The sequence below is a fragment of the Lynx canadensis genome, chromosome B4 (assembly GCF_007474595.2).
Source record: "Lynx canadensis isolate LIC74 chromosome B4, mLynCan4.pri.v2, whole genome shotgun sequence".
Taxonomy (NCBI): Eukaryota; Metazoa; Chordata; class Mammalia; order Carnivora; family Felidae; genus Lynx; species Lynx canadensis.
This window is the reverse complement of record NC_044309.1, coordinates 10471016-10498674: the sequence shown is the minus strand read 5'-3', so window position 1 is coordinate 10498674 and position 27659 is coordinate 10471016. Positions and strand designations below refer to the sequence as shown.

Genomic DNA, 27659 nt, shown 5'->3' with positions numbered 1-27659 from the left:
GGGGCTTGAGGGATGACCTAGGGGTTTGTCAAGACAGCCAGAGAGAGCTGTTCAACGTGAAGTCGAAGTCCAAGGGCACTTGACAAAGTGGCAGGAGGACCTGGTACTAGGTATTTGGTCAGTAACTGTGATAAAGAACAGAGTTTTACTTCCGTGGTCAGTCCCTTGTACATGACTTCAGTTAATAAAGTTAACCCAAAGGGAAAGGGCTATCAGCTTCTAACCCCAGACACCTTGCTTCATCAGAGGTATCTGCTGGGATCAGAGAATGCTCAGCACAACGGCTGGTGAGAAACATCATTAACTTTTTAAGCATGTAAGAAACAAAAATTCCTCAAAATACTACCTCAACACAAAGTCGCTTAATTGGAAGTAGAATGAAAATATTCTGCACTAGAACAGACCCCTGAACCTGATCTCAAAAGCATACATGAGTTAAGGTTAATGTAAGTGCTGAATCTGCCTACCATCCATCCCCCTTTAGAAGGTTTAGCCAATAAACTTTTTAATGAAAACCAGAGAAGGAATTTCAGGAGCATACGGATTTTTTTTTTAATGATGAGAAATAATCAAAACGACAACAAAAAAATGGTGTAGGGTAAAAAAAATCAGAGAGGGTTAAAGTATATTCTTTTTCCTTCAGATTTGCCTTGCAGAGTTTTCTTCTTTTGGGTCTCAACCAATGGATAAAAAAAGTAGGAAAGACAAAAACAAAAACAAAAAAAGATGTATGGGGGGGGGGGATCCAAATTAGAAACACCCCGGAACAAAGAAAAATGATGACAGTATAAAAAGTTACCCACATTCCAGATAGCTCTGGGTAGAAAGGGTTAAAAGTTCAAAACTTTCTCACCTTAGAGGTTTCCATATATTATGAAGAAAATACATTGTGAGGTTGCCGTCACAGCATTGATGTGCAGAGCGGTTAAAAAAGTGAGACATGGGCACTTATACAATGTCTTACAAAAAACATCATAGAGAAATAACAAACAATAACAATTTCAGGCAACAAGACCACAGGATAGCAAGTTAACAAACTTTTTAACCTCTTTTTTTTTGTTTTTTGTTTTTTAAATATTAGGGATTTATACAAAACACATAATAAAATACCCATGTTATCAAATTACTTCTCACAAGAAACACACTGAAGCTCTAGGAAGGAAGTACCTTTGGAATTTGGCACTATATATTTTCACTTTTTTTCTTTAAAAGAAAAAAAAATCACATTTTGCTGAACACAAACACATCTAAATAGTCCACAATAAAAAAAAAATGACATCAATGCTTTACAAGCCAACACAAAACTTATTCTGGAATAGGTTTTTTTTTTTTTTTTTCCCCTCACATGAAATTTTTTTTAAGCAAACATTTTTTTTTTTTTGAAATTCTTTAAGTAAACCAATTCTAAACTTGTCTTATCAACAGAGAACATTAAGACCGTAAGACTCATGATGAAGCCACAACTTAATTCACAGAAGCACCAACGTAACACAGTTTACAGTAACCTTTCTCCTGTACATTGAAACAGTATAAAATATAGGTAATTTCATGTGCATTAAACCATGGATTGTCTAACTGTGAGTCAGTTCAGCAAAAGGTGACACAAATAGGTAGCATTTGCCCCAAAACAGGGTAAATATTTTTCTTATACTAATCTACAAAAAGTGGTTCTATATATATATCTTAATGAGAAAGTGAGCCACCTAAAATGGCCTTATCAAAAAACTTTACACTGCCTGAAAAATGTAAAAACTATTACAGACCTCTAGAGACTTAAAATCAGACAGTTTTTTTCTCAAACTGTTTTTGGAAGTAGTCTGTTAGAAACCAACATTCTGTGTCCCTGGACACATATTGCTATTGTTACCAGTGACCGGGAAGAATGCCAATCCCTGTATAATACTTTCAAGTCTGTTTTATGAAAAGAAAAAAAAAAAAAAGAAAGAAACGTTTTTGCCACAGGTTTTTTCTATAATTAATTTGTCTAATAATAAATTTCAGTCTTGCATGAATGCAGCAATGTTTTTCACATTGACTTCCCAGAATTCAATAGCTAGATGAGGTCACATGCAAATTTCAAAGGTCAAACTAGATCAAAGGTCAGTAGGAGAACCAAATGTGATGTGAGGTCAGAAAGACATCAGAAACAATGACGGGACGATGAAACTTTTTTTTGAGACGCCACAGGGACATGCTAGGCAAACGGTGAACTAACGGGCATGAAGATGTCTAGGGAGAAAACAAGGGAGAGTAAAAAGTTACACAGAATCTACGCAGCAGCAACAAAATCACTCTTAAGGGTGCAGGAGAAAAACTAATGCAAATCTTAGGTCATTAGGGAGTCTACGAGCCATTCGCGTAATTTGCATTTCTTACAATCTTTATCCACAGCACAATGGAACCCCAAGAGAATCCATCCGGAGGAGGAGAGGGGATGGATTCTGGGTGTTTTGGGATGGGGGCTGGCAAGGGACAAGGGGAGAGGATCCAGTTTCAACGGATGTAACATATGGGGAGAGTCAGACGACTGAGCTGTAAACTAGATAATGGAAGTTACGAACAAAATAATCAGACAGATACGAACAACGAGAGGATAAAGCATGAACTGTAGGCCTAGGGTTCAACGGTGAAAAAAAGCCCATTCCTAGAACGATTCCTCTAGAGACTACTTCAAAAGGATCTAGCTAGCACAGAGAACTGCTCTTTAGGTACCCAATAAGTTAACAATAGGCAATAAATAACTTCCATTATTTCTGAGGCAGTAAAAATTTTGTACAAAAATAGAAATGCTTTTTTTACAAATAAAATTTACAGGCCTGTGGCTTTCTTTTTTATTTATGTATTTATGTATTATTTATTTATTATTAAATTTATCTTTCAAGAAACATCAAGTATTTTCACTCATTTTTATTTTATTTTTAAACCCTGTAGCTTTAAGAAACAGATCTCTAAATCTTTTTTTTTACATTAATCCTTTCTAAAAACTAAAAATAAAACAACGAAATAGACAACCAGTGTAATAATCTGACCAATAAATGTCATGTTTCTTTGAACCCTAAAATAAAATCCTACTTGTTAAAACAGAACCAAATGTAGTGGAAAGACGTTTGTGTTGTTTTAAGTGCTTCTCCTGGCTTCTCTCTTGCGCTACGCCACCACCTTAACCTCTAAACGGTTGGCGCCCTCCTCGAGGGTGGGCGCGGACAAGGAGGGGTGAATTCTCCAGGCAGTGCTCTGGGGCACCAGGGGTCTCAGAGTTAGAATTGCACATTAGCCTTTGTTTGCCTTTTAAATTCTCAAGATGTCATTTATTTATGTGTGTTTTTCTTAAAAAAAAAAAAAAAAAAAAAAGCAAAACCGAAGAAACAAAAAACGAAAACAAAACAAAGGTAAAAGGAGATTCAAATTGCAAAACAAAGGAGAATACAGTGGCACAACTGGAAGAGGAGTTTACTCAATAGAAACAAGGTAGCCCGAGTTTTAATTATGGCGAACGGGGACGGGGGAGTGGGAAGGGGACATGGAGGCCTTATTGTAAAAATAACCGTCTCTCTTGGTAAAAGTTGGCAATGTGGTCCTCCTCTGCCTTTCCTGTTGAGAACAGGCTGGCTTGTGGGACTTACCCTAAGAAAGCTAAAATAAGAGCAGGGAGCCTCTGGGGTTAGGATCAGTAAGGTTTGCTGTCGTTTTTGGAGCGCTTCAGCTGGACCTTCAAGCGTTTCATGCCAATCTGAAAGCCATTCATAGCCTGGATAGCAGCTTGTGCAGACACCGGATTGTCGTAGCTAACAAAACCTGGAAAACACAAGGGGAAGGAGGGTGGGACTCAACATGGAGAGGGAGCAGGGCGTCACGGGGTGGCTGGAGAGTTAGCGGAAAGTGGTAGGTGATGTGCACGTCCTGTGGGCTCCGTGCAGCGCCACTCAGCTCACTGTGTGCCTACCATGTACGGACACGCGGTGTTCATGGGCAGCACCGGAAATCTCCACTGAGAAGCAGGGAGAAAAGCTGATGCATCACGGCAAGAAAACCCGTCTGTGAAAAGCTACATCTCCAACTCCCAGCCTCTTTTGTTTACCGAACCCTTTTGAGAGAGCCCCGGGTTCCCTGAAGTGGTGCTCATGGGAGCATAGGGATACATACTCCAGGGTTCAAAGGGCCCCCCAGAGGCTCACAGGTCCCAACCCAGTGAGGTTTAAAGGCAGGGCTGGTGACGGTGCCCTGCAAAGATCCTGACTTTCATTCCAATTCTCCATCTGTATCCACAGAGCCCATACCCGTTCCTCTGTCGGATGGGGTCAGTTAGTGAATTAACTCTGGAGTAATTTATACTTGGTTTCTAACATTGTGGAGTTATTTCTGGGAGGAACCTAGGGACCCAAGGGAAATGCTGGGCCTTTTTTCCATAGCTCAACTTCCATTTTCAAAGCTCCAATGAATTCAACAGACTGGAAATCTCTGCCTTGCAACCTCTAAGAATATTAAGAGTGAACAGCTCAGGGCATAAGAACCACCCTAACAGACTTCCTAGCATCTTTCTCTGTACCAACACTCACCACCAAAATGGCAGGGAGGGCAGGCTTCTGACAAAGAACCAGTGATGCTCTGCAAAGACCCAGAAACAATTCTGATCATATGGTTTGTTCAGACACTGGGGGTGGCAGGATACACGCAAAACTTTCTTTAGTTAATGCCGGTGTAAAGCTGTTGAGCTTGTACTGTCCCTACTTGGGGTTGAAAGGAAGCCATTATATGGAGTGCATCTTCGCTCTGTTAAGAACGTTCTGTATTAGGCTTCTTCAACGGATCTACTATTAAAAGTCTAAAGCTAAAGAGAAAATTCCTTTACAAACTAGAGGAGGAAGACAAGGACATAAAATATACCTTCAGCAGAGTTCTCAGCTGATAAAAATGAGCATATGGTGTAATGCAGCAAAACTTTTCCTAGTCAGGCTGTATTGCAAAATGGGGGTATAGATTTTTGACTAAATCCAATTCCTGGTATGGGTGATCTTGAATCCAAGATTTTTGCTATGATTTTCTCTTTTCCTTCTAGGTCTTTATCCAGAAGCAGCAAGATAGTTAAAGAATGGAAATGGATCAAGGGTGAAATGGACAACGAAACCTGGCCACGAGGTTAGTTAGCATGGAAGAATGGGGTACCAGCTTATGACAACTCTGGCCTCCCCTCTCCCCGCCACCATTAGGCTGGCTCACTGAGAAACATAGGTATGGGATGCTGTAGCTTGTGACAAAAATTGAAAACAGTGCGTAGCATTGCATACAATTGTCTGCTGATATTCATAGGTGTAGGTTGATTACACACTGGTTGAATAGTTTGTGGGCTGATATAATCTCTTTTCAAGGCTGTACATATTTTCTTAAATTCAGACCCTGAAGCACAATCCCTTTCCAATCTCCAGATAAGCCCAGGACATTGTTTAGCAGTGAGTATAAAAATCTGGTTCAAAACCTTGTGCAGGGAAGCTCCTAACGGTAAGCTACCCAAGTGCACACTCACCCCCTATGTAACCACTTACTTTCCACTTCACTCGCTCACGAACCATCACAAGGGGGTTTATGTAGCAGAAGCCATAATGTATTGAGTTCAGGCTGACAGCCTTTCCAGTTGGGTAAAAACAGTGACTTTCAGTGGTTGCCATACTAATTCCCCTAAACACAGAGGCTTCAGACCTTGCTGGTTGATAGCACAGAAATTAGAAAGGTGTTATATGATAATGGGGTTTTAGAAGCCGAAACATTGTCTTTAGATGAGCTGCCCATTACCAGTGAGAAGGATCTTAAGTTTGAGTACCACCCCTCCCACCTCGCTGTTTTTGTTGATACCATTCACTTTCATTTGTGTTTCCACTGGTCTGTATCTATTTCGCTTTGTTTTGTACGGCTACTGCCTACTACCCACGTGAATTACTAAAGTGGAGGAATGATTCAGGCAAATGTTCTATTAAACTGGGCCACGACTTGTCAAGTGAATAATATATACTCTTAACATTCTGGCCTCTAAACCACTTTGGGGGCCCAGAAGGGTTCAAAAAGTAAAACACGAAATAGATTTAATGAATGCTGTGCTTTTGCTATAAAACATCAGAGCAAGTAGAGAACGGGCCTTACTCTCTCAGGGAGGAAACACTGCCCCAGGAGGCAGGGTCTGGGCTCCTTGAGGAAGGAGGTCAAGCCACCGAGGACCTGAGTTTTCCAGCGTTCTCGGAATTCCTGTAACTCCTGTGCTCTGCCTCCACTCATTCAGTCCCTGCAGATCCTGTCATTGCAAATTCTGGCTCCTGAATCTTAGCACAAGCAGCATTTCATGTGACTGTGAAATACCTCCACGGCCTGCCCCGGGGCTCAAAGAGCTGTGGTGGGCAGCATAGCCCCAGGCCTGCTGTGACGGGATGTGCATTCTCGTGAGGGTTCATATGAGTGTATGTGGTGTTGAACAGGAGCCTCCCAGTACGACATGCTACCCAAAGCCACAGTGTCTGAATCCTACTGGACCCAGAAGGGCCTGGAAACCGTGGCAAAGGGTCTGTAGTGCCCTTCTGTATCAGGGTAGCCTAAACTACACTACCGTCTGTTAAGTGTATTTCCATCTGCTAAAGCTGGCTTCAGACCTTGGGGCTTAAAGAAATTGCTGCTGCTCTATAGTGAAAGATGATTAGATGTATGGAGCAAGACCCTCTAATAGCACAGGATACAGCAATACCTAATGTATAGGCATTTAATTTCCCAGATCTTTTTTTATCTAGCCCCTACCTCTGCTTTTGATTACACGACTTTGCCCAATCTGCTCACATGGATCCAGAAAACCGGGAAACGGCACCACCCAGGGAAGGCCCTATCTGGACGTCTAAATGTTTGCCATTTACATTTTCCTTCCCATGACTCCTCTCTTGGGAATGAACTGTGATATTCTGGCTTGGTTTCTTTTGCATACCAAAGCACTTGCTCAGATTGGTCTGTTTGTCAATGAAGACTTTAGCAGAGATAACATTTCCAAAAGGCATGAACATCTGCAGAATGTCCTGGTCTCCAAACTCCTGTGGAAGGTGGTAAATAAAGAGGTTTGCACCCTCTGGACCTAAAGAGGAAAAAGAAATCAGAGTAAGGTATTCTTCGCTTCTTAGTTCCCCAGGCCTCTTCTTAGGACTGCTTTAACAACAGGCTAAGCGTGTGCCTTCCTCTCATACTAAAGGGAACGAAACAGATGTATACATGTCAAGTGCTGGTATGTCTTTCAAGATGGGAATCACCTTTCAGATGTTCCAATTTCCAGAGACACTGGTCTGTGGCTTGTATTTGCTTAGGGCACATAGTTTTAGTCTCTTCTTCGTGGGGATGAGGGTGGCTGCCGTAGGGTAGAGCTGGGGAGGAGAATGCAGGTGTGGGGTTTTCCCGGGTGGCTGTGTTTTTGTTGTATGTATATACTGTTTCTCGGGAGTTGAGAGTATCCTGTGTTTTCTAAGCAAATTGCAGCAATTTAGAGTAATGGATATAGCAGTAATGTTGCTTGGATTTCTCAATCATTTACCTAATTATCCATCCAGTTTTGATTTGCCAAATCTCTTAACACAGAGTCTAATAATCATTTTTATTAGAAATGACTGGCAATGAGTCAAAGCAGGGAAAAATAGGTAGCTAGAGTTTCACTGGCGTGATAGGAATTATACCACTGGGGATTAGCCTTGGAAATGAACGCGCAAGGTGCCGACTCTAGTCAGAGACTGAACTCATCCAAGCTCCTCACGCTCCACTGTCACTCTCCAGAGAAACAAGAAGCAAGGGCAGAGTAGGGAAGGTCTTCTAGCTATGCTGGTTAGAAAGGTAGGCTCTCCTAAGTGTCTTCCCGTGCACTCTCCCCTCTCTCTATAGCCACCTGCACAAGAACCATCTGAAGGTGAAAAGGAGCAAAAAAGGAAAAGGAGGGAATCTGAATGACCTGGTGGGAGGTACCCATCTTCTAATATATAACCAGCAAGAACACTTTCTAGGCTGAAGCCTGCCTGCGGTGGTTACAGATCTTCCCCCCGCTGGTTCTCAGAGGCCCCGGGGCTAGATGCCTCTAGGATGTTCCAAGTTCTGGGCCTGGTGTCCCCTGGAACCAGCACTGCCCGTGGGGCGGGGACAATATATGGGTCTACGAAAAGTAAACCTGGGGTAAAAGAACTTTGTGAAAATAAGAGAAACATCTTCATAAAGAAGAGTCAAACCAAGTTTCTTCCCACAAAACAGGAGTGTTCTAATGCGTAGGACTTGTCACAAGGAAGTCTTGAGGCAAATGTCTAAAGCCACACAGGTGAAGCCTTTCTTATTTAAGTGCCAACGTGACCACTTTAATTTTCGGTGTCACAGGTTGCACGGACAAAGCCATGTTCCAGTGCAAAGGAGGCAGTCTGTATTTAAAGGGACATGCTTGCAGGACTTAGGGCCCCACATGTTTCCTGGGTTAAAAGAATTCTTAAGCAATCCAAACTTAATATGGATAGATGTAAAACCAAAACAGTAGAAATGGGTGCTCTGAGTGGTCCTATGCCAGGCACATCTTTTGCAATAAGTATACTGGGCAAATCTGGTGCCATCCAGATTTCATATTCCTTCTAGATAAAAGATCCAAGTGTACAAATGAGGATTTAGGGGACCCACTTTGATCTGTGAAGTCATCTCAACTCCTGAAGCCTGGGGAGAAATGCAGTTTAATGTGCTCTGACAGATTTACTGGCCATGCCTGGATCATCCTGGCATTCTAGAACGCTAGACATTCTGATTGTATCTGAGCCAGAGACGGGGACCAAGAAAATACAAAATGGGAAATCTAAGGAGGTTTTGTCTTCTTGTTCGCTATTTTCTCAGGTAAAACTGCCACCAGCATCTCCTAGTGTATGACCCCCCTCCCTCCCTGTTTTTTCTTTACCCAGCAACAGTTTGATTTTGCAAACTGCCAAAATCGTGAACACTAAAACAATCTGAGGGTTCCCCCTATGTATCCACCTCTACGTTTAGTAAAAACCTGACAAATCACACATTCCTTGGAGTTTCCTAGTACACATTATTTTTTACTTCCTAGAGTTGCTTACATGGTTGGCCCCAGCTGGGTGGGTGCTCACGTTTTGTATTTCTCATGGGGCACCTGGTCTAGCATGGAGTGCTGGGGTATCTGTGTCAGCCAGCCTACACCCACCAGCTTCTGCTCAGGCCTCCAGAGGCTCTACCTGTGTGTGTGTGTGTATAAGCGAGAGACTTGCCTCCTGTAAATCAGGGAGGATGGGAAGGTATAAAGAAGGTCAGAGGGTATTTAGGAGGGACAGGAAAGGTGGTCAGTGTTTCTCATCAGCTTTCAGAAGATTTAGCTGGGCAAAATATCAAACCTACTTTAAAAAACAAAGCCAGCCTGGCTCATTTTCCTCTGGGAAAATATACACTAGGATACATGACTAAACACATCACTTGATGTTCAACTCTCCTGACTAAAGAACAAAACTATGGAGTAGAAAGGCTAAAAATCTATTCAGTAGTGGAATTCATCTTTTTTCTTCTTCTTCCCCTTTCCAATATAATGTGCCTTGAAAACAACAATTTAGGTAAAACTAATATTAAGATGGTTTAAATTTCTTGAGCACACATCACTGGGTGAGAAGAAGGTGATCAGAGGAGAGGTAGGAGGAAGTGGGAAATGATTTAAAAACACTCAACAAGCCAAAAAACACCACCAACCACAAAAATCAAGCACTGAACCTTGCTACTGGTAGGCCCGATACCTAAATGTCAATAATCATTCAGTGGGTGGCCATTCTTCATGTTAATCCCCGAGAGTGAGCTACTGCACAGGCTATCCTGAGCCTACTGCACAGGCTATCCAGTGTCAAGGCATGGACACTGGGGGCAGTGGAGGAAGTGTTTGGGGCCTAGACTTCACCCTTGCACTGTTACATGCTGAGGCCACCGTGACTCAAGTTTTTCAGCGACAAGGGTTATGTGGCTTGCTGGAAGGCCCTGATGGGACAATGGAGAAGTGACCGGCATTCTCTAAAAATCATGTAGGGACCTGGCTTTTATGTTCTTTTCTGAGAACATTCTTATATACGCCTCCTACCACCCTTATTTGTCACTATTTGGGTAGTTAGATCCTGGACAAAGGGACCTCAGTGCAGGCTTTTCTTGGGGAAACAAGGCATATATGACGTACAGTCTCCCCACACCTCGGGAGACACAGTGGACTGAACAGTTGTGCAGCTTTTTAAAACAGTCACAGCTGAGAGTAAAGAAACTTTCATCTATCTTTCACTTTTAACAATCTCTTAAGATTAGAAAAAAATCTTTTTTTACACGAGTCTCTTTAAAGCTGTGTCCCTTTTAAGGTTCACTTTATAAAGTAAAACTATTCTATTTCTTGTAGAACACCAGATTTCAAGTCGAAGTTTGCACACAAGAGTAGTATGGAACTGTAGGGTGAGGATAAAGAAGGGGGAAGAAATTAAAATGTCTTCAGTACTTCCCTACCGTAGCTTCTTCCCCCATACTGTAACAGGTCAGAAAGAGAATAAACATAATGTTGCAGATTTTGCTTTAAAGAAACCAAAAGGAAAAAGGGAAAAAGACAAGCTGTCCCTCTCTGGACTGGCTCATGAACTATTTTACAATTAGCTTTAATTCATTCTTAGTATTAACTTCCTGATACTCAATTTGCCTTATCGGCAGAGGAGCAAGACAATCGGTCACTTAGTTACTTGCTCCGAGGACCCCCGATTAAACACGGACCCAGTCGATCCTAATGGTGGATCTGGTCATCACCCTGGAAAGCCTCGCCTACCGAGAGGCAGGCTCCGTGGTCCCAGGGCTACTGGACGCTGAGAAACCCGGGATGTGCCTGAGAGCGCTTTGCCCACAGGAGACTCTCCCTTCACCCCCTGCACTCATGCGGAGTTGAGGTGTAAGGGGAGAAATCCTGGATGGTCCGCGCCGACTCGGGAAAGGGGGTTCCTGCAGCGTTTTGAGGACAGCAATTCCTAAGTGATTGCGTGTAAGGGTGCAGTGGGGGAGAAATCCATATTGGGAGGTAAATTAAAAGAACGAAAAATTCAAAGATAAACGGACAAGGCTGAACAGGAGGGGAGAGAAGATTCAAACCAATGGTTTAGGCCTGTTAAGTTTCTTAAAAGGAAAAAAAAAAAACCCAAAGACCCGGAAAAAAAAAGAAAACCACCACAAACCCCAGGAAGAACAGAAGTACGCTAACTGCCCTCTCGTGACGCCGGCCCCATCTAGCTTCTCCGAAGGCCGCCGCCACGGTGGGTGTTGCCCGCCGCGCCTGGGCCCGGGCCGGGCACCTACCTTCCTTCTGGCTGCCCGCGGCGCTCTGCTGCTGCAGCAGGCTCTGGCTGTACAGAGTGGGCAGCGCCGCGGCCGCGTACTGCTGGATCCCTGAGTAGGCCTGCGTGAGGGCGTCCATGGTGCCCGCCGTGCCATTCGTCAAGCCCGTGGCGCCAAGTCCTCCGTTCAGAGCCGCCATACCTGAGAGCATTTGAGCAACTTTACAAAAAACCCAACAATAGAGAAGAGAAACAGCACTTTTCATTAGTGCTTTCCAAAGGAAGTTAGAGAATCATTTGACACACGTACAACAGCAAGTGCATGCAGCCGGCACACCAGTGAAACCGACACGGAAGGAAAAACGCAACGATGCAGGAATACATCAGCATGATGGTAAACAGACCACGCCCCCCAAAGCCCCCTGAGCAATGACACCCTCACTCCCTAAGGCCAGCGATCAAAACTCACAGAGGCACTACCGACAGACAACACGTCTCCATTCCATGCGCTGTGCTACTGGCAAGTCCCGCTATCTTTTTGAAATGAAAGCCTTCTCCTTGGAGCTTAGAAGCTTGGAAAAAAACATTAGTGACAGAGGCTTGTAACATCTGTACACTTCAGTCCACCTCTTGGGCCCTCTGAAGGGCCAGGGGATGGCTCACGGGTTGGAGGAGAAAGGGGTAAAACTGGTGTCCCTAGGCCATCTGACGAGACGGTCCTGGAGGCCAGCTCTGTCCTCGGTGAGCGGCTCTACGAAACAGGGGAGGGATGGTGTCAAGGAGGAGGACCTCAGGGAGAATACACAAGCTGATCAAGAATTAAGGCGAGGAAAAAATGTGGACCCTTACTCTAATTGCAGAGAACCAAAGCTGCTTACGTAGTACAAGGGGCTCAAAAAAGAACGGGGCCATCTTTAGCAGCGAGTAGACGCGTGCACACGTGCAAGGATTTATCAGTGCCCACGTAACCGGAGTTTCTACCCACGAAGGAGCTCCAGGTCATGTTTTTCAGTTAACTGAAGGGATACTTGTGTCTGTAAGCTGGATCTTGGCCAGTAACGGATAACTGGATGCTGTCCAGCACCTTTTTTCTTGGATCCTGGCTGCTCTTTTGCTCTGTTATGGTTGCTGACTGTGCCACATTTTCCCTGAATATGGAGTCAAAACAAGCAATACTTTTATAGAGTGTTAACTTTCATATGAACTCAGGAAATGGAAGAGGTGACATCATAATTGCTTTTAGTTCCCTTTGTGACTGAGACATTAAAAAAAAAAAGGTTTCTGGGAAGAAATTATTGAAAACATTAATGAAACACTTGAACGGATTAGGGCTATTAATAAGGGCTGTTAAAACACCTGAGATGACTAACTGAAAGAAAAGTGGTATGGAGTCTAATGAGGATAGAGGACTAAAGATGCTTAGAAATTATACAGAGGAATCCAACACTAGAATCATGTCACCATCCATCAGTGCTCCTGCCTGCCATCCACAGGAGACAGAGCAGGTGGGGAATGTTCTTACTCTCGACACGACTCTGTTATTCTGATAACTTCATCTCTTAGGTTAGAAGGAGTCAGACCATGGCCTAACAGCAGAGGAAATGCGTAGCGCCTCGGGCCTGGTATTCTCTGGGGGGTGGGGGGCTTGAGGAGACACAGCGGGCCCTAAGAGAAATTACCAAGCACAGTGTCCTTGGTACAGACACGGCATTGGGCTGGGGTGCTGAGGAGAGTCTGAAGCACAGGAGAATGGAATAATAAGCCTGCAGAGAGGAAGTCCTCGCAGGCAGATCTAGCAAATTCAAATTAGGCAAAAAGGTGTTGGCCAGCAGAGGTCCTGAGGACTGTGCTTGAGGTTTCTCATTGTGAAGGAGTCTATTCTCTTAATTTTTTTCAGTCATGGAAATAAATACTGTTAAAGAGCTTAGAACTAGTGTGGCCTCCTAATTAATCCCTCAAGACACCAGCTAATCCCATTTACCTCACCCAGGCTTCTCTCTTCCACCCCTGCTATTCCTACGGCTGCCGAAGGGCTGGGGGGTGATTTCTCTTTCTCCTCTGGTCTTATTTTATCCTCACCTCCCAACATTGGTGTGAATGCAAAGAAACATTGGTGTTTCTTTTCTAGAGAGGCGGGAGGATGTAAAATAACTCCGGAAGAGCTGGGCACAGTTAAGTGCCCTGTGTTTCATTTCTGTCAGGCTGTTAACAGGTGCTAGGGATACAAGTGGTTGCGCCACGTGGCCCAGCCCTCCAGAAAGCCGGATTCCCGTGTAGGGGGAAATTCTAGTAAGAGTGAGTGGTGACCTTGCGCTCTACTTACACCCTGGGGCAAGGGTGCATCACAGCCCGCAGGGCCGCGTGGAGCACAGCCGAGGACCAGCTCGGCTGCCATCCACGTCTCCGAGTCCCCTTGCCATCACTGGAACAGAGCGCCGCCACTTGCTGGTACCCGGTCAGCTAAGGGCCTTAAGAGTTTGCCGGCCCTGCCGCGTAAGAGCCTTCGGAGTGCCTTCCTTCGTAGTTTCCGAGGCCCAGCTTCTCCAAGAGGTGCTCCTTCGCTGCAGTGGTCTTTGGTGCCCCTGACTCCCTCCTTCTGTGGCATGGGATTTTTTTTTCTTCTTCTTCTTTTTAGTCATCCAGGTTAGGAGAATTTTCTTCTCTTTCCCCCTTTTCGCCAATTGTTCCCCCCCTCTTGAAACACAGAAGCAGCATGAACTTCAGTGCTCCTGAAAGACTGGATGGGTTTCAGGACCAGAATTGTTGTGAGGCTTCCGGCACATCGCCGCTGTTCTGCCTACACTTCACAGTGGTTGACTGTGTTTTTGGACTAGATCTCAGGGCAGATCTCCTTTCTGAAGGGTTGGCTTGCTTCAACTGATTCCATGCACGTGGGAGGTAGCCGTGGCCGGCCTGACCTGCCTGAGGTGGGGAGGGAAACGGTATCGGAGGCATCAAGCAAAGGGGGTGCTGATGTCAAAGAGGGGACTAGCAAGGGCTCTCCAGCTTGGGGCTTTCCTTCTTCATGGTATAACCACCCTTTTGAGCAAAAAATAAGTGTCAAAATTCTGACAAGTACAAGTGCAGTGAGAATATTTAAAACCAAAACTATCCTGGAGATTCTGGGGGTATGTGGTTGTCAAAGACAAGGTACAAGAAGTAATTGATTACCTTGTAGAATTTGAAAAAATCACCCAGGGAAGATTTATATTAAATAATTATTCTGTCAAAGATAACACCTGTCAATTCAGCTGCTGGTATCTGATTACATGTAAAAACTGTGGGCAGTAGAAAAAGAAGTTTGAAGAAAGTTAAATTGAAAAAATGCTTCCCCTTAAAAGAGTAGGGATTTTCTTTCAAAAAGCCAAAAGGATCGGTCATTTCATCCCATGCAATCTAAATTCCCACGCATGCTGTTTGGATGAGGAACAAAATGACAGATGTGGCAACCTCAACAAGGGGAGGTCTCTGCGCATGGGCAACAAAGTCTGCATACCCTGCCTGTGAGACGCTTTAACTCTCCAAAGGTCCTCAACTGAGAGGCACCTGAGGAGCTGTGAGACGCCTGAGTAAATCTGCAAATGACACAGAAGGACCCACCAGTGTGAGCAGGAGCACTTTTGGTGGACACTGTGAAGATGGTCCTGAAGGCAGAGGCGGAAGCAGCGTAAGTGCCCCCCCCCCCCCCCCGCAAAAGGGCAAAAGTGAGGAATGGATTATATTCCTGTAGGTTTATAATCTATTTCCTGGGATGTTTTCCTTGCTGTAGACAAGATATACATCCTCCTAAGCTGCAAGCTGATAAGAAGTGTAAAATGTCTAGAACCATGGTAGAGGAGTATGAATATGCACTTAGCGGCATTTATATGTGTGTTTGTGTTATTATGGTCACAAGTGTGTATGAAGTTGTATGTGCCTATATGTGTATCTACCTATGTACATTTCACATTTTCCAAGAATACAGATTGAGAGTGATTTTATAATGCATACTTAAGAGTGACAAGCCAGAATAATATACCCCAAACATCTTTTCTCTCCTTTACATAAAATACGGTTGACTCTTGAACAAGTGGGGGTTCAAATGAAAGTCTCTGTGTGTTAATTTTTCTCCCCCAAAACTTAACTACTGATAACCTACTGTTGACCAGAAGCTCTTACCGCTAACATAAATAACACATATTTTGTACATTATATGTATTATACACCGTATTCTTAAAATTTAAGAAAATCGTAAGGAAAATGACCACACATTTGTAGTATCCTACTTACAGTATTAATTGACAGAATTCTGCATATAAGTGGACTGCACATTTCAAACCTGTGTGTTCAAGGACCAAGTATTTCCACAAACACTATTCATCAGGTACTTGTGCCTGATTATATTCTGACGATCCTAATTTTAAGGGCTGTATGCTAAGCCATTTGGAAGAACGAGGTTGACTGGAACAAGGAAAAATAAGTGTGTCACCTGACATACATTTAAATAGAGTCAGACACAGACTTTTGGGCAGTCGTGTCTACAAAAAATATCTTCTTCGTCTTAGCTTAGATCTTACTACACAAAACATGCCTGGAGAACCCTCAGATAATCCAGAAGTGAATCACCCACATTCCTTACTTATGATCTTGACAATTTCTGCTTTTAGCTTTAGGGTTCAACTGTACTTTTTTAGCCCCTCCATTCATGAATGTATGGAGCAAGGAAAGGGACATCAAACTTGAACACTTTAATTTAGCTTCTTTTCTTCGACCCCAAACTTTATTTTAGGAGGAGTGAAGTGAAAGGGGTAAAATTTATAGGAAGATGAGTTTGGGAATTAATTGGATTCCGTCTACCTACATTCTCCTGGCTCCCTGGTCCCTGGGAAAGAGGACTCTATTCAGACAGCCAGAGAATTCTTTCAGTACCTAGTAACTGTTCCTGGGATGGAGTAGGGTAGGAAACAGCAATGATATGGAAACTGTGGCCAACTATTTCAGAAGCTGCCTCTATTCCGGTACCCATTTCTTGAGTACCTTCTCTGAGAATTTTCCAGTAGGACAGGTAGCATCATCATGTCTGTTTAGGCAGAATGGTCTGAAAGAGGACACTATATATTTTAGGTTTTCCTTGGTATTTGAAAAGAAACAAATATCTGCTCCAAGCCAACATTGGGATTGTTAAATAGCTCTGTGCTAGTAACACTTACCGGATCAGAAGGAATGTGGTTTTGTTTGTTCATGGTTTTTGGTTTAATTAAACACTTTTCCTGGTTCACACTGTTTGGTAGGGACTGTTCGAAATGAGACACATTTTTAACTCCCCATGAACTATACATACCTGTATTACTCCAATTGCAAACAATTTAAAAAACAAAACAATTTAATAAGCCTGTTGTCCTTGCCAGAAGCAACATCTGTATGACATAGACCCCACACAAGAACTAGTCATAGTCTTGGCCATTCAACACAGTCCCTCTATAGTCCCTCATGGTAACGATGGGAAAATACCAGCAAAGCACAACAGACGAGGATGGAGAGAGGTGGACACACGGACCCGAGACAACACACAGCAGTCATGAGCACGTGCTGAGGAGGACAGCCATTCCCACTGGCCTGTTACTTTGCAGACCAAGGACAGGACAGGCAGGCGATCAAATCAAAGTCCTTGTTTTAGGGGAACTAGGTCCTGGGGCAAGAGAAGCAGCATGAAGGGATGTGTGTAAACACCCATGTCTGCAACCAAGGGGGAGGAAGTGGGTTGGAGTGTCTGCAGAACAAGGTCAGAAACAGGAGTAAACGTGATGAGGGCTCCTGGGCTGCTGGAGGTGGGCAGCTGGAGGCCGTTTTACTGGAATAAGACATTCTGTTGTCACATGATTGCCACTTAATATGCTATTTGCTAATCAAGAGCTATCATATCTAGAAAGAACGATCCCCCCCCCACTTTTTTTTTTGGCCTATGGTCAGATGAAACTCAGTCCCAATTTTTGTTTGTTTTTCCCAGAGCATCTGAACAAAAGTGTTTATTAAAACTTGGAAATTTGATGAGGTCCAGATTTTTTGTTTTTGTTTTGCTGAAAAAAAATGGTAGTATCTGATCACCCCTTGAAAACTGTTTACTTGTTGAGTCATGGGGTAAACTAACTTGCCAGGGACCCTTTCTTAAAGCTTGAAGCAGGCAGGTGTTGCCTGCACTGCATGGAAGATAACTGGCCCCCCAAATCAGAAATCAGATTTGCTCTGGGCTCTCCTGGGCCTGGCTACTCTTGACTCAGGACTGAACTGAGGGAAAGGCAAACGAGATGTCCCTTCTGTGCGTGGAGGGTCAGTTCTCCCCAGTGTAGAAGCCAGTGCCGAGCACAAGCCTAAAACATGACTTTATCCCCCACAGCTCTAACGTGGCAGAAATGGCCAGGCTGTGTGGGACGGAACCTGGAGCTCTCCAGGGAGTCCCTAGGTTTTGGGCTGAAGTACTTCTGGAAGTGAGTTGCCTCACTCTGCCTCAACCTGCCATGGTGACATGAGCCTCTTCAGAGATGAACTGCTGTTGAGTGAGCCGTCTGTGAGCGCTTAAAGACTCCACACGGTACCACTGCCAGCCGGGGCCTTTTCCACTCAGCCTTATTTCCTCCTTTCCAAGGCCTCGTGCTTCTCTATATAGGTCATCAATCTTTAGAGCAAGAGGGTACCAATAAAATCGTCTAATCCAGAACTTCCAGTTTTCAAATGGGACTCTGAAGCCTGGGGTGGGTGGGCAGTGATTTGCTGAGGTTTCTGCAGGTGCCTGCCCGATTTGGAACTGGACCCACGTGTCCACTTTTCTATTAAAACACACTGCCTCTCAGAAGAAGAGAACCAAAGCACGCCCCTGTGAAAGCTGCAACTAGCTGTCAGCCACAGAAACCTATGAGTGAACGAACACACGTTCTGAGGATTAGAAAAAAGCCGGGGCGACGAGGGCTGGGTCCCTTTGAGGCAAAATGAATGTAGATCGCATGTGCCTAGCGGGGTATGTGCTCCTCCATCCCAAGCTTTAGTTCTCCCTGTTACGTATCCTTTGCGGTTCAGGGCTGGCTGACCATTTTCTGGGGAGAATTTGGGGGAAGGCTGTCCACCAGAGCAGCAAATACTCACTGTTTATGGTACCTGCTAGTGCATTAATATTATTCAGTCCGACAGTGGCTCCCGCCAGCCCTTGCAGAGTCCCAAGAGAGGTCAGAGAATTCATGGCCGCACCAGCACTGGAGTTGGGGGTTGAAGCAGCCACTGAAAAACAAAACGAGACAGGAAAACGGGGAGAGAAAACACAAGATGAGTGAAGGCCAAGTGGCCCGGAAAGTAATCGTCCTCTCCACGGCAGCTGGAGCTGGGGGCTGAACTGCGAGCCACGCTTAACGCTTCCCATCGGAGAGACACACGTGGGGCTGTGCTTGGGGGCAATTCTGGCGGTTAGGTTTGGTGATTCAAGTAAGCCATCACAGCTCTGTTCGGCCAGTCAGTGAATATGCCCACTGCTCGTTAGTGGGGGTGAATCGGCAAACAGGAGGCCGTCTTCTGGGTAGGCTGCCCCCCACCCCCCCCCCCCCCCCCGCCACCAGCCACAGGAGGGCAGCCTCAGTCCTGCAGGCCGAGGCCTTCTCCTGTTCACCAGTGACTGGCACAGAAGGGGGTAGGGGGTGGGAGCGAATGGCAGTCCTTGGTTTTCTCACTGTTTCTGCTTCAGACTCGGCATTTTCTTTTCTCACTGAAATTCTGGAAGAAAAAAAAAAAATCCTACATCTTCCTGAATTTGACAGAAGACTTCAGGGCCCAGGCAGTGGTGGTAACAGGGTGAGGAGTGGTAGGAGACAAAACCATTTTGCTCCAAACTCTCTCTTACCCCCCAGCCTTTTAGGTAACAGCTTTACTGACAGATCACTCACATGCCATAAAATTTGGCCCTTGAAGCATGCAAGTCAGTGGTTCTTAGTATGTTCGCAGTTATCCAGCCACACCACCATCTAACAGAATATTCTTACCCCGAAAAGAAAGCCATCCTTGTTAGCTGTCATTCCCCGTTCCCCCCACCACTTCCTGTCTCTATGAATTTGCTTAGTCTGGATATTTCATGGAGGTGGAATCACACAATTTGTGATCTTTTGTGACTGCTTCCTTCACTTAGCAAGACGTTCTCAAGATCCCTCTGTGTAGGACGGGCCAGGATTTCAGAGCAGAGTAATAGTCTGCTGTATGAAAACACTGCATTTTGTGTATCCATTCATCAGTTGTGGACATTTTGATTGTTTCAACTTTTGGGCTAGTATGAATAATGATGCTATGAACATCTAACACAAGCTTTTGCATAGCCATAAACTTTCATTTTCGTTTGAGTACACACACACACACACACACACCCCCCACACCATACCCAGGAGCAGGACAGCTGGGTAAGATGATAACTTCCTGCTTAACATTTGGAGGACCTGCTGGACTGTTCTCCAGAGCAGCTGCACTCTCTGTCCCTTTGACACCATTACATAATGGCGTCTATAAGTAGTATGTCACGTGTCTTACATTTGTGTACACTTGTACGGCTTCACACTCCGCTGACTTTTTCCATGGACATCACTTGGCTTTATCCTGGTGACGGAGGTGAAGGCTGAACTGAACTCTGACCAGCGCTAAAAGCAGCACCTGGTCCTTTTCTAGCTGTGAGATCCAGGATGGCCAGGAACTTCATCCATCTCCTGGAATGTTCCTGCTCAGCGGGAGCTCATCCTTCCTCTGCCTTCAGAAACCACAAACAGCACTGCTTGAAAAGCACCTTGCTTGGGATCCCTCTGGGATGAGGCCAGATCAAATGCCTAAAAAATGAATTCCTCACCTTGTCACATTTCAGTCCATGTAGGCCATTAGCTTCTCACACCTCATAATGCATATCTCTTTTTAAAAGAAAATGATATATAATCCAGTGTCTTTAGTCCTTTTGTATTATGAAACTTTTCAAATACACAAGAGAAAAACATGACAAACTCCCATAAACTCATAGCCACATTCTAGAATATTTGAGAAGCAATTTAATCTATTTTTTTTTAATTTTTAAAAACATTTTATTTATTTTTGAGAGAGACAGAGTACAAGGGGGGGAGGGGCCAAGAGAGAAGGAGACGTAGAATCTGAAGCAGGCTCCAGGCTCTGAGAGTCAGCACAGAGACTGATGCGGGGCCTGAACTCGTGAACCGTGAGATCATGACCTGAGCCAAAGTCGGATGCTTAACGGACTGAGCCGCCCAGGCGCCCCTTCTCAATCTCTATTTTAAAGCCAATTTCAGACCTTCTGTTGTCTCTCCCCTATATACTTCAGTATGCAACTCTAAAAACTGTGGACATATTTTTGAAAACTCAAAACCAGTATTACACCTCACAAAAATAACAGTAGTTCCTTGGTTTTATTATGTAATAATACCTTGTTTAGGATTTTTTCGTCTATGTACATGAGTATGATTGGCATTTATTTTCCTTCCTGTGTGTCTTTAGTTTTGCTAATAAGCTTTTGCTAACCTCATCAAATGACTCAGGCAGTGTCTTTATTTTTGCATTTTCTGGAATAAACTGTAAAAGATGGCAATTATTTCTAACTTCAATGTTTCATAGGATATGCCAGTAAAAATGATGTGGACTTGATATTTCATGGGATGATTACATTTCCTTAACTGAGATTGTTCAGCTTTTCTTGTTCTTCTCTAATCAGTTGTATTCAGTTATAGCTTTCTAGGAACTTATGTATTTAAGTTTCCAAGTTTATATTGGCAAAAATTATTCCTAACATGCTCTTAATAAATGTTTAAAATCGGGAACATTTACAATTAAATCCCATTTCTTTGTCTGCTTGTGCTGTCCGTTACTGAGAGAAGCATGTGAAAATCTCCCACTGTGGTAATGCCAATTTCTCCAGGTAAATATGGACATTTTTGGGAATACATCTTGAAGCTATGTTACTCCTTGTGTAGATGTTTGCAAATTATTGTATCTCGTGGTGCAATCAACTTTTTGTGGCAGCTCTTATTTCCAGTTTCTTCTTGAAGTCTGTTTTGTATGATAAAAAATAAAAGCATCAGATTTTTTTGGTTATTTGCATGATGTATCTTTCACCATCGTTTTGCTTTTTGTCTATTTCTGCTCTATCTCTTATAATCAATATGTAAAGAGGTTTTAAAAACTACAGCCTAATAATCTAACAGTCTTGCAGTAGAAATGTTTAAATTTTGTGTTCTATGTCCTGCCTATATTTTTTCCTCTTCTTTGTTGCCTTCCTTCTTTTTTTTTTTTTTTTTTTTTTTTTTTTTTCAACGTTTATTTATTTTTGGGACAGAGAGAGACAGAGCATGAACGGGGGAGGGGCAGAGAGAGAGGGAGACACAGAATCGGAAACAGGCTCCAGGCTCTGAGCCATCAGCCCAGAGCCTGACGCGGGGCTCGAACTCCCGGACCGCGAGATCGTGACCTGGCTGAAGTCGGACGCTTAACCGACTGCGCCACCCAGGCGCCCCTGTTGCCTTCCTTCTTAGGACTATTATTTACTTTTTTTCCCCCATTCCATTTCCCCCTCTGCTACTTTGGAGGTAATGTATATTATTTCTATTCTTTTATATATTACCATAACAATTTTAACAAACATAACTTATGAAAATCAAAGGTAATCATTACCTTTATTTCTTGCCAGAACATTTGCGAGAATGTTTCTCCATCTGTGGACTTTTAAGGACAATTTCTAGAGATTTTAAGTGGTTGACTTTTACAATTTTTACCAGTAATGGTGGTTTCACGGGGTAAAGGGTTCACAGGTATCCTCACATTACCATTCTAGAAGTATTCCCCTGGTGTCACCTAAAATTGTGTGAAAGTTTTTCAGGCTTTCATTACTGGCTTCGAATCAGAACACGCATGAGGGATAGTTTTTACCCCTCACTCACTGGCACAACAGTGTGGGAAGGGCTATTACATGGAGACTGACACTAGATTTAAGTCTCTTTTTCCATGGGAAATAGCCCAGAAAGGAGGACTTCTGTTTCTGGCAGTTTATTGGTCTAGGTGACCAGAGGGACTCGGGGGGGGGGGGGGGGAGTAAACACCAAAAGAGTAACAAGCACTATAAGATATCTTTTAAAATATTGCTAATCATATCAATAGTAATGTAAGACAGATTAGGACACGGTGCTGAGGTAAATTAACTGTCAACTTAGAACATCCAACAAAAATATATTTTGGAAACTAGGACAAAATAAATAATTGTCACATAAAAGCTAAGACTTTTTAACCAGTGGACCCTCACTAAATGTTCTGTTGGATAGGATTCAAACTAAAGGAGAAATGATCCCAGATGAAAGAAGGAATAATAAAGCAAAGGAAGTAGTTAAATATGCAGGCAGATTTAAATAAATGCTATTTATATAAAGTAACATTAGTGTACTGGGATGAAACACACTGGAGCTAGAACTGCAATACATGACAATGTGAATACACCACACATGGGTTGGGAGAGAGGCTCTTCTGAATTAAACTAGTTTCTTCTTCTTTACCCCTCCCTCCCTCCCTCCCTCCCTTTTTGAGAGTAAGTTGGGGAGGGTCAGAGAGAGAGAGAGAATCTCAAGCAGGCACCATGTTCAGTGCAGAGCCTGATTTGGGGGCTCGATCTCACGACTGTGAGATCATGACCTGAGCTGAAATCAAGAGTTGGCTGCTTAACGGACTGACCTACCCAGGCGCCCTTCAGTTAAAGTACTGTAAGGTCCTTGAAAGAAGATATTCAGGTAAATCTGCAGAATCTCAGAATGAACAGCAAGAGTCTGTGGCATTTGAGCCACAACCTGCTCCCTCCCTTTCAGCTGCTCCTCTCCCACTTCCCCAAGGTCAGTGTATGTAATGGAAGCTCAACTCCAGGTGGTTGTGGCCAAGGAGCTACGGGCTTCTTCTCCCCACAGGTCCAAACCTAGGGCTATGGTTTCTCCCAGGGAAGGGCAGGCCACTGGCATTTTTAACCACACCCCTGGCTCTGTCTTATGGAAGCTCTGTTCCAGGCCAGGAAGTGTGGGAGTCCTGTCCTCAAAGTAGCCTCTGCTCACTGAGCAGGCACCAGAAACTGTGTTTGAGAGGGTCCAGATACTGTACTTAGCAAACACATCAAAACAGGTCCTATAAATATGTTCAAAGAACTAAAGGAAAACATGCTTAACGAAAGGTATGATGACAAAGTTGCATCAAGCAAAGAATACCAATAAAAAGAGAGATATTATAAAAATGAACAAAATGGAAATTCTAGACTTGAAAGGTAAATTACAGAAATGAAAAATTCACTGGGGGCTCAACACTAGATTTGAAAAGGCAGAATAACAAATGAGTTTGGAGAATGATGTAGATCATGTGGTCTGAAAATCAGAGAAACCACAATGAATAAAAAGGAACAGAACGTCAGAGGTGTGGCATGCCATGAGATACAGGAGTGTACAGATACTGGGGGTGCCACGAGCAGAGAAAAGAATAGAAAAAATAACTCAACAACACAAGGACTGAAAAGTTCCTAAACGTGACCAAAAGCATTCATCTGTATATCCAAGAAAGTCAACAAACTGCAGGTAGGATAACAGAAGATCCACACCCAGACATGTGATAGTAAAAATACTGAAAGCCCAAGATGAAGAAAAAAAAATCTTGCAAGGAGAGAGTGGACAACATGACTCATCGTGTATAAGGGGATCCCAAGAAGATTAACACGTGGCTTCTCAGCAGAAACAGTGGACCAGAAGGTGGCATGGCACACTGCAAATGCTGAAAGGAGTAAAACACTATGAAGTAAGAATTTTATATCCAGCCAAACTATCTTCGGTAAACAAGGGAAAAATAACATTTCTAGATGAACAAAAACAGAATGTGTTGCCAGCAGTCATTGTATTACAAGAAATACGAAAGCAAGTTCTACAGGCTGAAAGCAGATAACCCAAGACAATAATTCAAATCCCTACACACATACACATGCATAACACCAATAAAGGTAATTATGTGGATACTTATAAAAGACTGTATAGTTGCATTTTTCTTTTCTTCTCTTAATTGATTAAAAAATCAACTGCCTAAAGCAGTATGTATATTAATTGTATCATTGAGTCTCTAATATACAGAAATATATTTGACATTTTAAGCACAAAGGAAGTGGGTAGGGGGACAAAGTTGTATTGCAATGAGGAAATTATACCAGACAGTAACCACAAGAAGAGATGAAGAGAACCGGAAATGATAAATAAGGAGGCTATAAACAAACTCTAGAGATACATGTACCTGCTCTCCTTTTTCTTTCAGTTCATTTAAAATATATAAAGTAATAATTGTAACTATACATTAAGTTTATAACATACAAAGACATAATATGTATATAAATAGTAGAAAAAAAGGGGAGGAAAGGAGAGTTATGTATAGGAGGCATGTTTCTGCATCTCATTGGCATTAGGTTAGTACATATCTGAAGTAGGTTCTGATAAGACAGGATATATGTTGTAAACCCTAGAGCAACCACTAAGAAAAGAAAATTCAAAAATATGGATGAAAATCACTGAAGAAATTCAAACATTATACTAGAAAATATTCACTTAATGCAAAATAAAGCCACAAAGGAGAAACAAAAACTGAAATACACAGAAAGTGAAAAGTAAATTTATGTCACATATAAATGCAACCTGATAATATTAAATGTGAATGAAGTAAACAATCCAATCAAAAGGTAGAGATTGTTAGACTGGCTTAAAAAATTATAAAACAAAACCTAGCTGTCTGTGTTGCTTATAGGAGGCACACTTTAGATTCCAAGACACAAATAGGTTGAAAGTAAAAGGATGGAAAGATAAATACCATGCAAACAACAAACTATATGCTATAATGAGACAGAAGAGTTTTGCATCAGTTTCAGAGAGAAAAAGAAAAGTGGGTCAACTGCTTGCATTGCAAAGGACCTTGATACACTTCCATGAACATCTGTGTCTTTGTCCGGATGAAATACAGCTCATAAGAGAACACTACTACCAGTGGGTACGTCAGAAAACCCTCATTTTATTCAGCACTCTTTTTCTTTATGCCCTCAGACTCTTCACTGAGATCTTTCAGAAGGGAAAGGGATAGAAAGGAATAGGATAAGGAGAGCAGATATTCCTCAGACAGCACAGGAAATGATGGAGATGTGGAAATGAAGCAAACTGGGATAAGGTGTGGAGGGAGCCAGCCGAGTAATGGATCAGAAGAGTCTCTCATTCATCTGAGAAACACAAGCTACCGTTATCAGAAAGGCCTCCAACTCCATTGCTGCTCACATCACTGATGAAGCAGAGGTGCCAAAGCACTAAGGTCAATGACCTGGAGAAAGTGCCTATCAGTTAGGGACACCAGCACATTACTAGAAAGACTTATGACACCAGTCGTCATGCTGCTGTGGAGTATTCACTGTAAGTGCTGGAGAGGAAATATATGACCGGACCTTAATACCTCAGTGTCTGCAACTTACATTTTCCAGACCTTGTTTATAGCACAGACATCATTAGTCTCTCATTCTTTCTGCTGCTCCCTGGGTGGTCACCCTGCATCTCCTCTGGTGGCAGAAGAGGATCATGAAAGTTGAGGTTAGCACAGGCATCCTGGAGAAGGTCAGGGGAAAGCTTCCAACATGGCCTCACAGACACCACAAAGTGAGACTACTGCTCTAAGCAACAAACCATTACAATCTCATTACCCCCGTTTACAGACAGAAAACTGGAGTCACAATGGGGCTGTCGTTGAAGCTGAGTGCTCTGGACTCAACCTTTCCTCTTCTCCATAAGCTTCCATTTCAGCATTTTTAAATGGGAGAAAAAAGAACACCCAACTTAAAAGGTTGTGAAGATTGAGTAGGGTGATCTAGGTAATGAACCTGGCACAGTGGTACCATCTGGGGACTTTCAGATCATAGTCCATTACTGGGTACACACCGAACTGAGAGGACAAACCTACGTAGGACGTGTCTTGTAAAACAAGGAAGGAGGTAAGCTTCTCTCCAATCTCTGCCTACACAGCTTCAGTTACTGATGACTGGATGGCCATTGGTTCTGTTTCTGCTGGCTGACCCTCCTCTTCCTCACCACCAGTCACAGAGAAAAGCCTGTGTGCAGGGCCCAGGCCCCTCTCCCTCTTCAGCAGCCATGTCAGGGACTACGGGCCGTAGATGCGGCCTGCTTTCACTCACCCAGGGAAACCCAGAACGGCCACGGGCAGACTTGTCTGTCACCTACTTCTAGCTGGAGCTTCACAGGGGGCAAGAGGGGGCAGGAGCTGGGCGACATCAGAACTGGCTGACCTCACACTGTGGGTGATCTTTCACACCCTCCATGTCTGTAAGATGGGCTTGAGGAAGAGGTGGGTTTAAGCCATTCTCTGCTTTGTGCGGGTAATTCTCAGTTACGGTGGTGAGCAGCAAGCTGGAGAGAGTGTACCGTAGATGTAGACAGACACAGACAGACACACAAACACACACACACACACGAGCCATGGACGCATAAGGGACAGGAGTGAGGTGGGGAGCTGGGAAATTCAGCAGGCCCACTTGTCACTGATAATACGAACAGTATGCAAGTTAGAGGTCTCTTTAGGTCTTGGTTTGCTATTTATTTAAAACCGCAGGAAGACTGGATACAGTCAAGTGGGCCTCTTAGTATGTGGTTGAGGGCTAGACCCAGTAGAAGGGTGGGGAGTGGGTGAAGGACACAAGGGACAGGTATCAAGTGTGACAGTAAGACGACTGGACCAATGGGGCGCCTGGGTGGTTCAGTCGGTTAAGCGTCCAACTCTTGATCTCAGCTTAGTTCATGATCCTAGGGTTGCGAGAACAAGCCCCTTGTTGGTCTCTGTGCTGACTGTGGAGCCTGCTTAAGATTCCCTCTCTCCCCTCCTCTGCCCCTCTCCCCTGCTTGTGTGCTCTCAAAAAAAAAAAAAAAAAAATTACAGAAAAAATGCTGAGTGAACTAAGTAACTGACCTTGAAACGAGAAGACCCTGTGTGCCCCACAGCTTCAGACGATACTCTGAAAATTCACCCCAACTGGAGTCTCATTTGGAAAAGATGGCTCAACTGCGATCTAGCCACCTTTAAGAATCTTTTGAATTCTAGCAAATAACCGCTTTAAAGCAAAAAGCCTCAAGTTTGTCACACAGCCAATCTTAATCATGTGCTCCAAAACCAAATATTCAGCAGACACACAATAGAGAAAGAGACCCCAGACACGAAAGACAGACAAATTCAATGCCAACAACACACATATTTTCCTATTTCTGTGTTGGCCAACTGGCAAGAGGATTCTGCCCA

At 43.6% G+C, this 27659-nt stretch overlaps 1 protein-coding gene across 10 annotated transcripts in view; it reads right to left on the bottom strand.

Moving 5' to 3' along the window:
- Positions 1–953: 953 nt before the first annotated feature.
- Positions 954–27659, bottom strand: part of CELF2 (CUGBP Elav-like family member 2) — a 405408-nt gene continuing 378702 nt past the window's right edge. For 3 of the 10 annotated variants that reach the window (XM_030322970.1, XM_030322971.1, XM_030322974.1), the window contains exons 10-13: positions 18453–18572; positions 11347–11544; positions 6956–7099; positions 2975–3795 (exon numbers count right to left, since the gene is read on the bottom strand). In XM_030322970.1, coding sequence (XP_030178830.1) covers positions 3668–3795; positions 6956–7099; positions 11347–11544; positions 18453–18572 — 590 coding nt within the window. In that variant the 3' untranslated portion in view covers positions 2975–3667. Of the gene's footprint in view, positions 2230–2974; positions 3796–6955; positions 7100–11346; positions 11545–18440; positions 18573–27659 lie in introns of those variants that run through there. The other 7 variants (XM_032593818.1, XM_030322977.1, XM_030322968.1 and 4 more) reach the window with 7 other exon arrangements.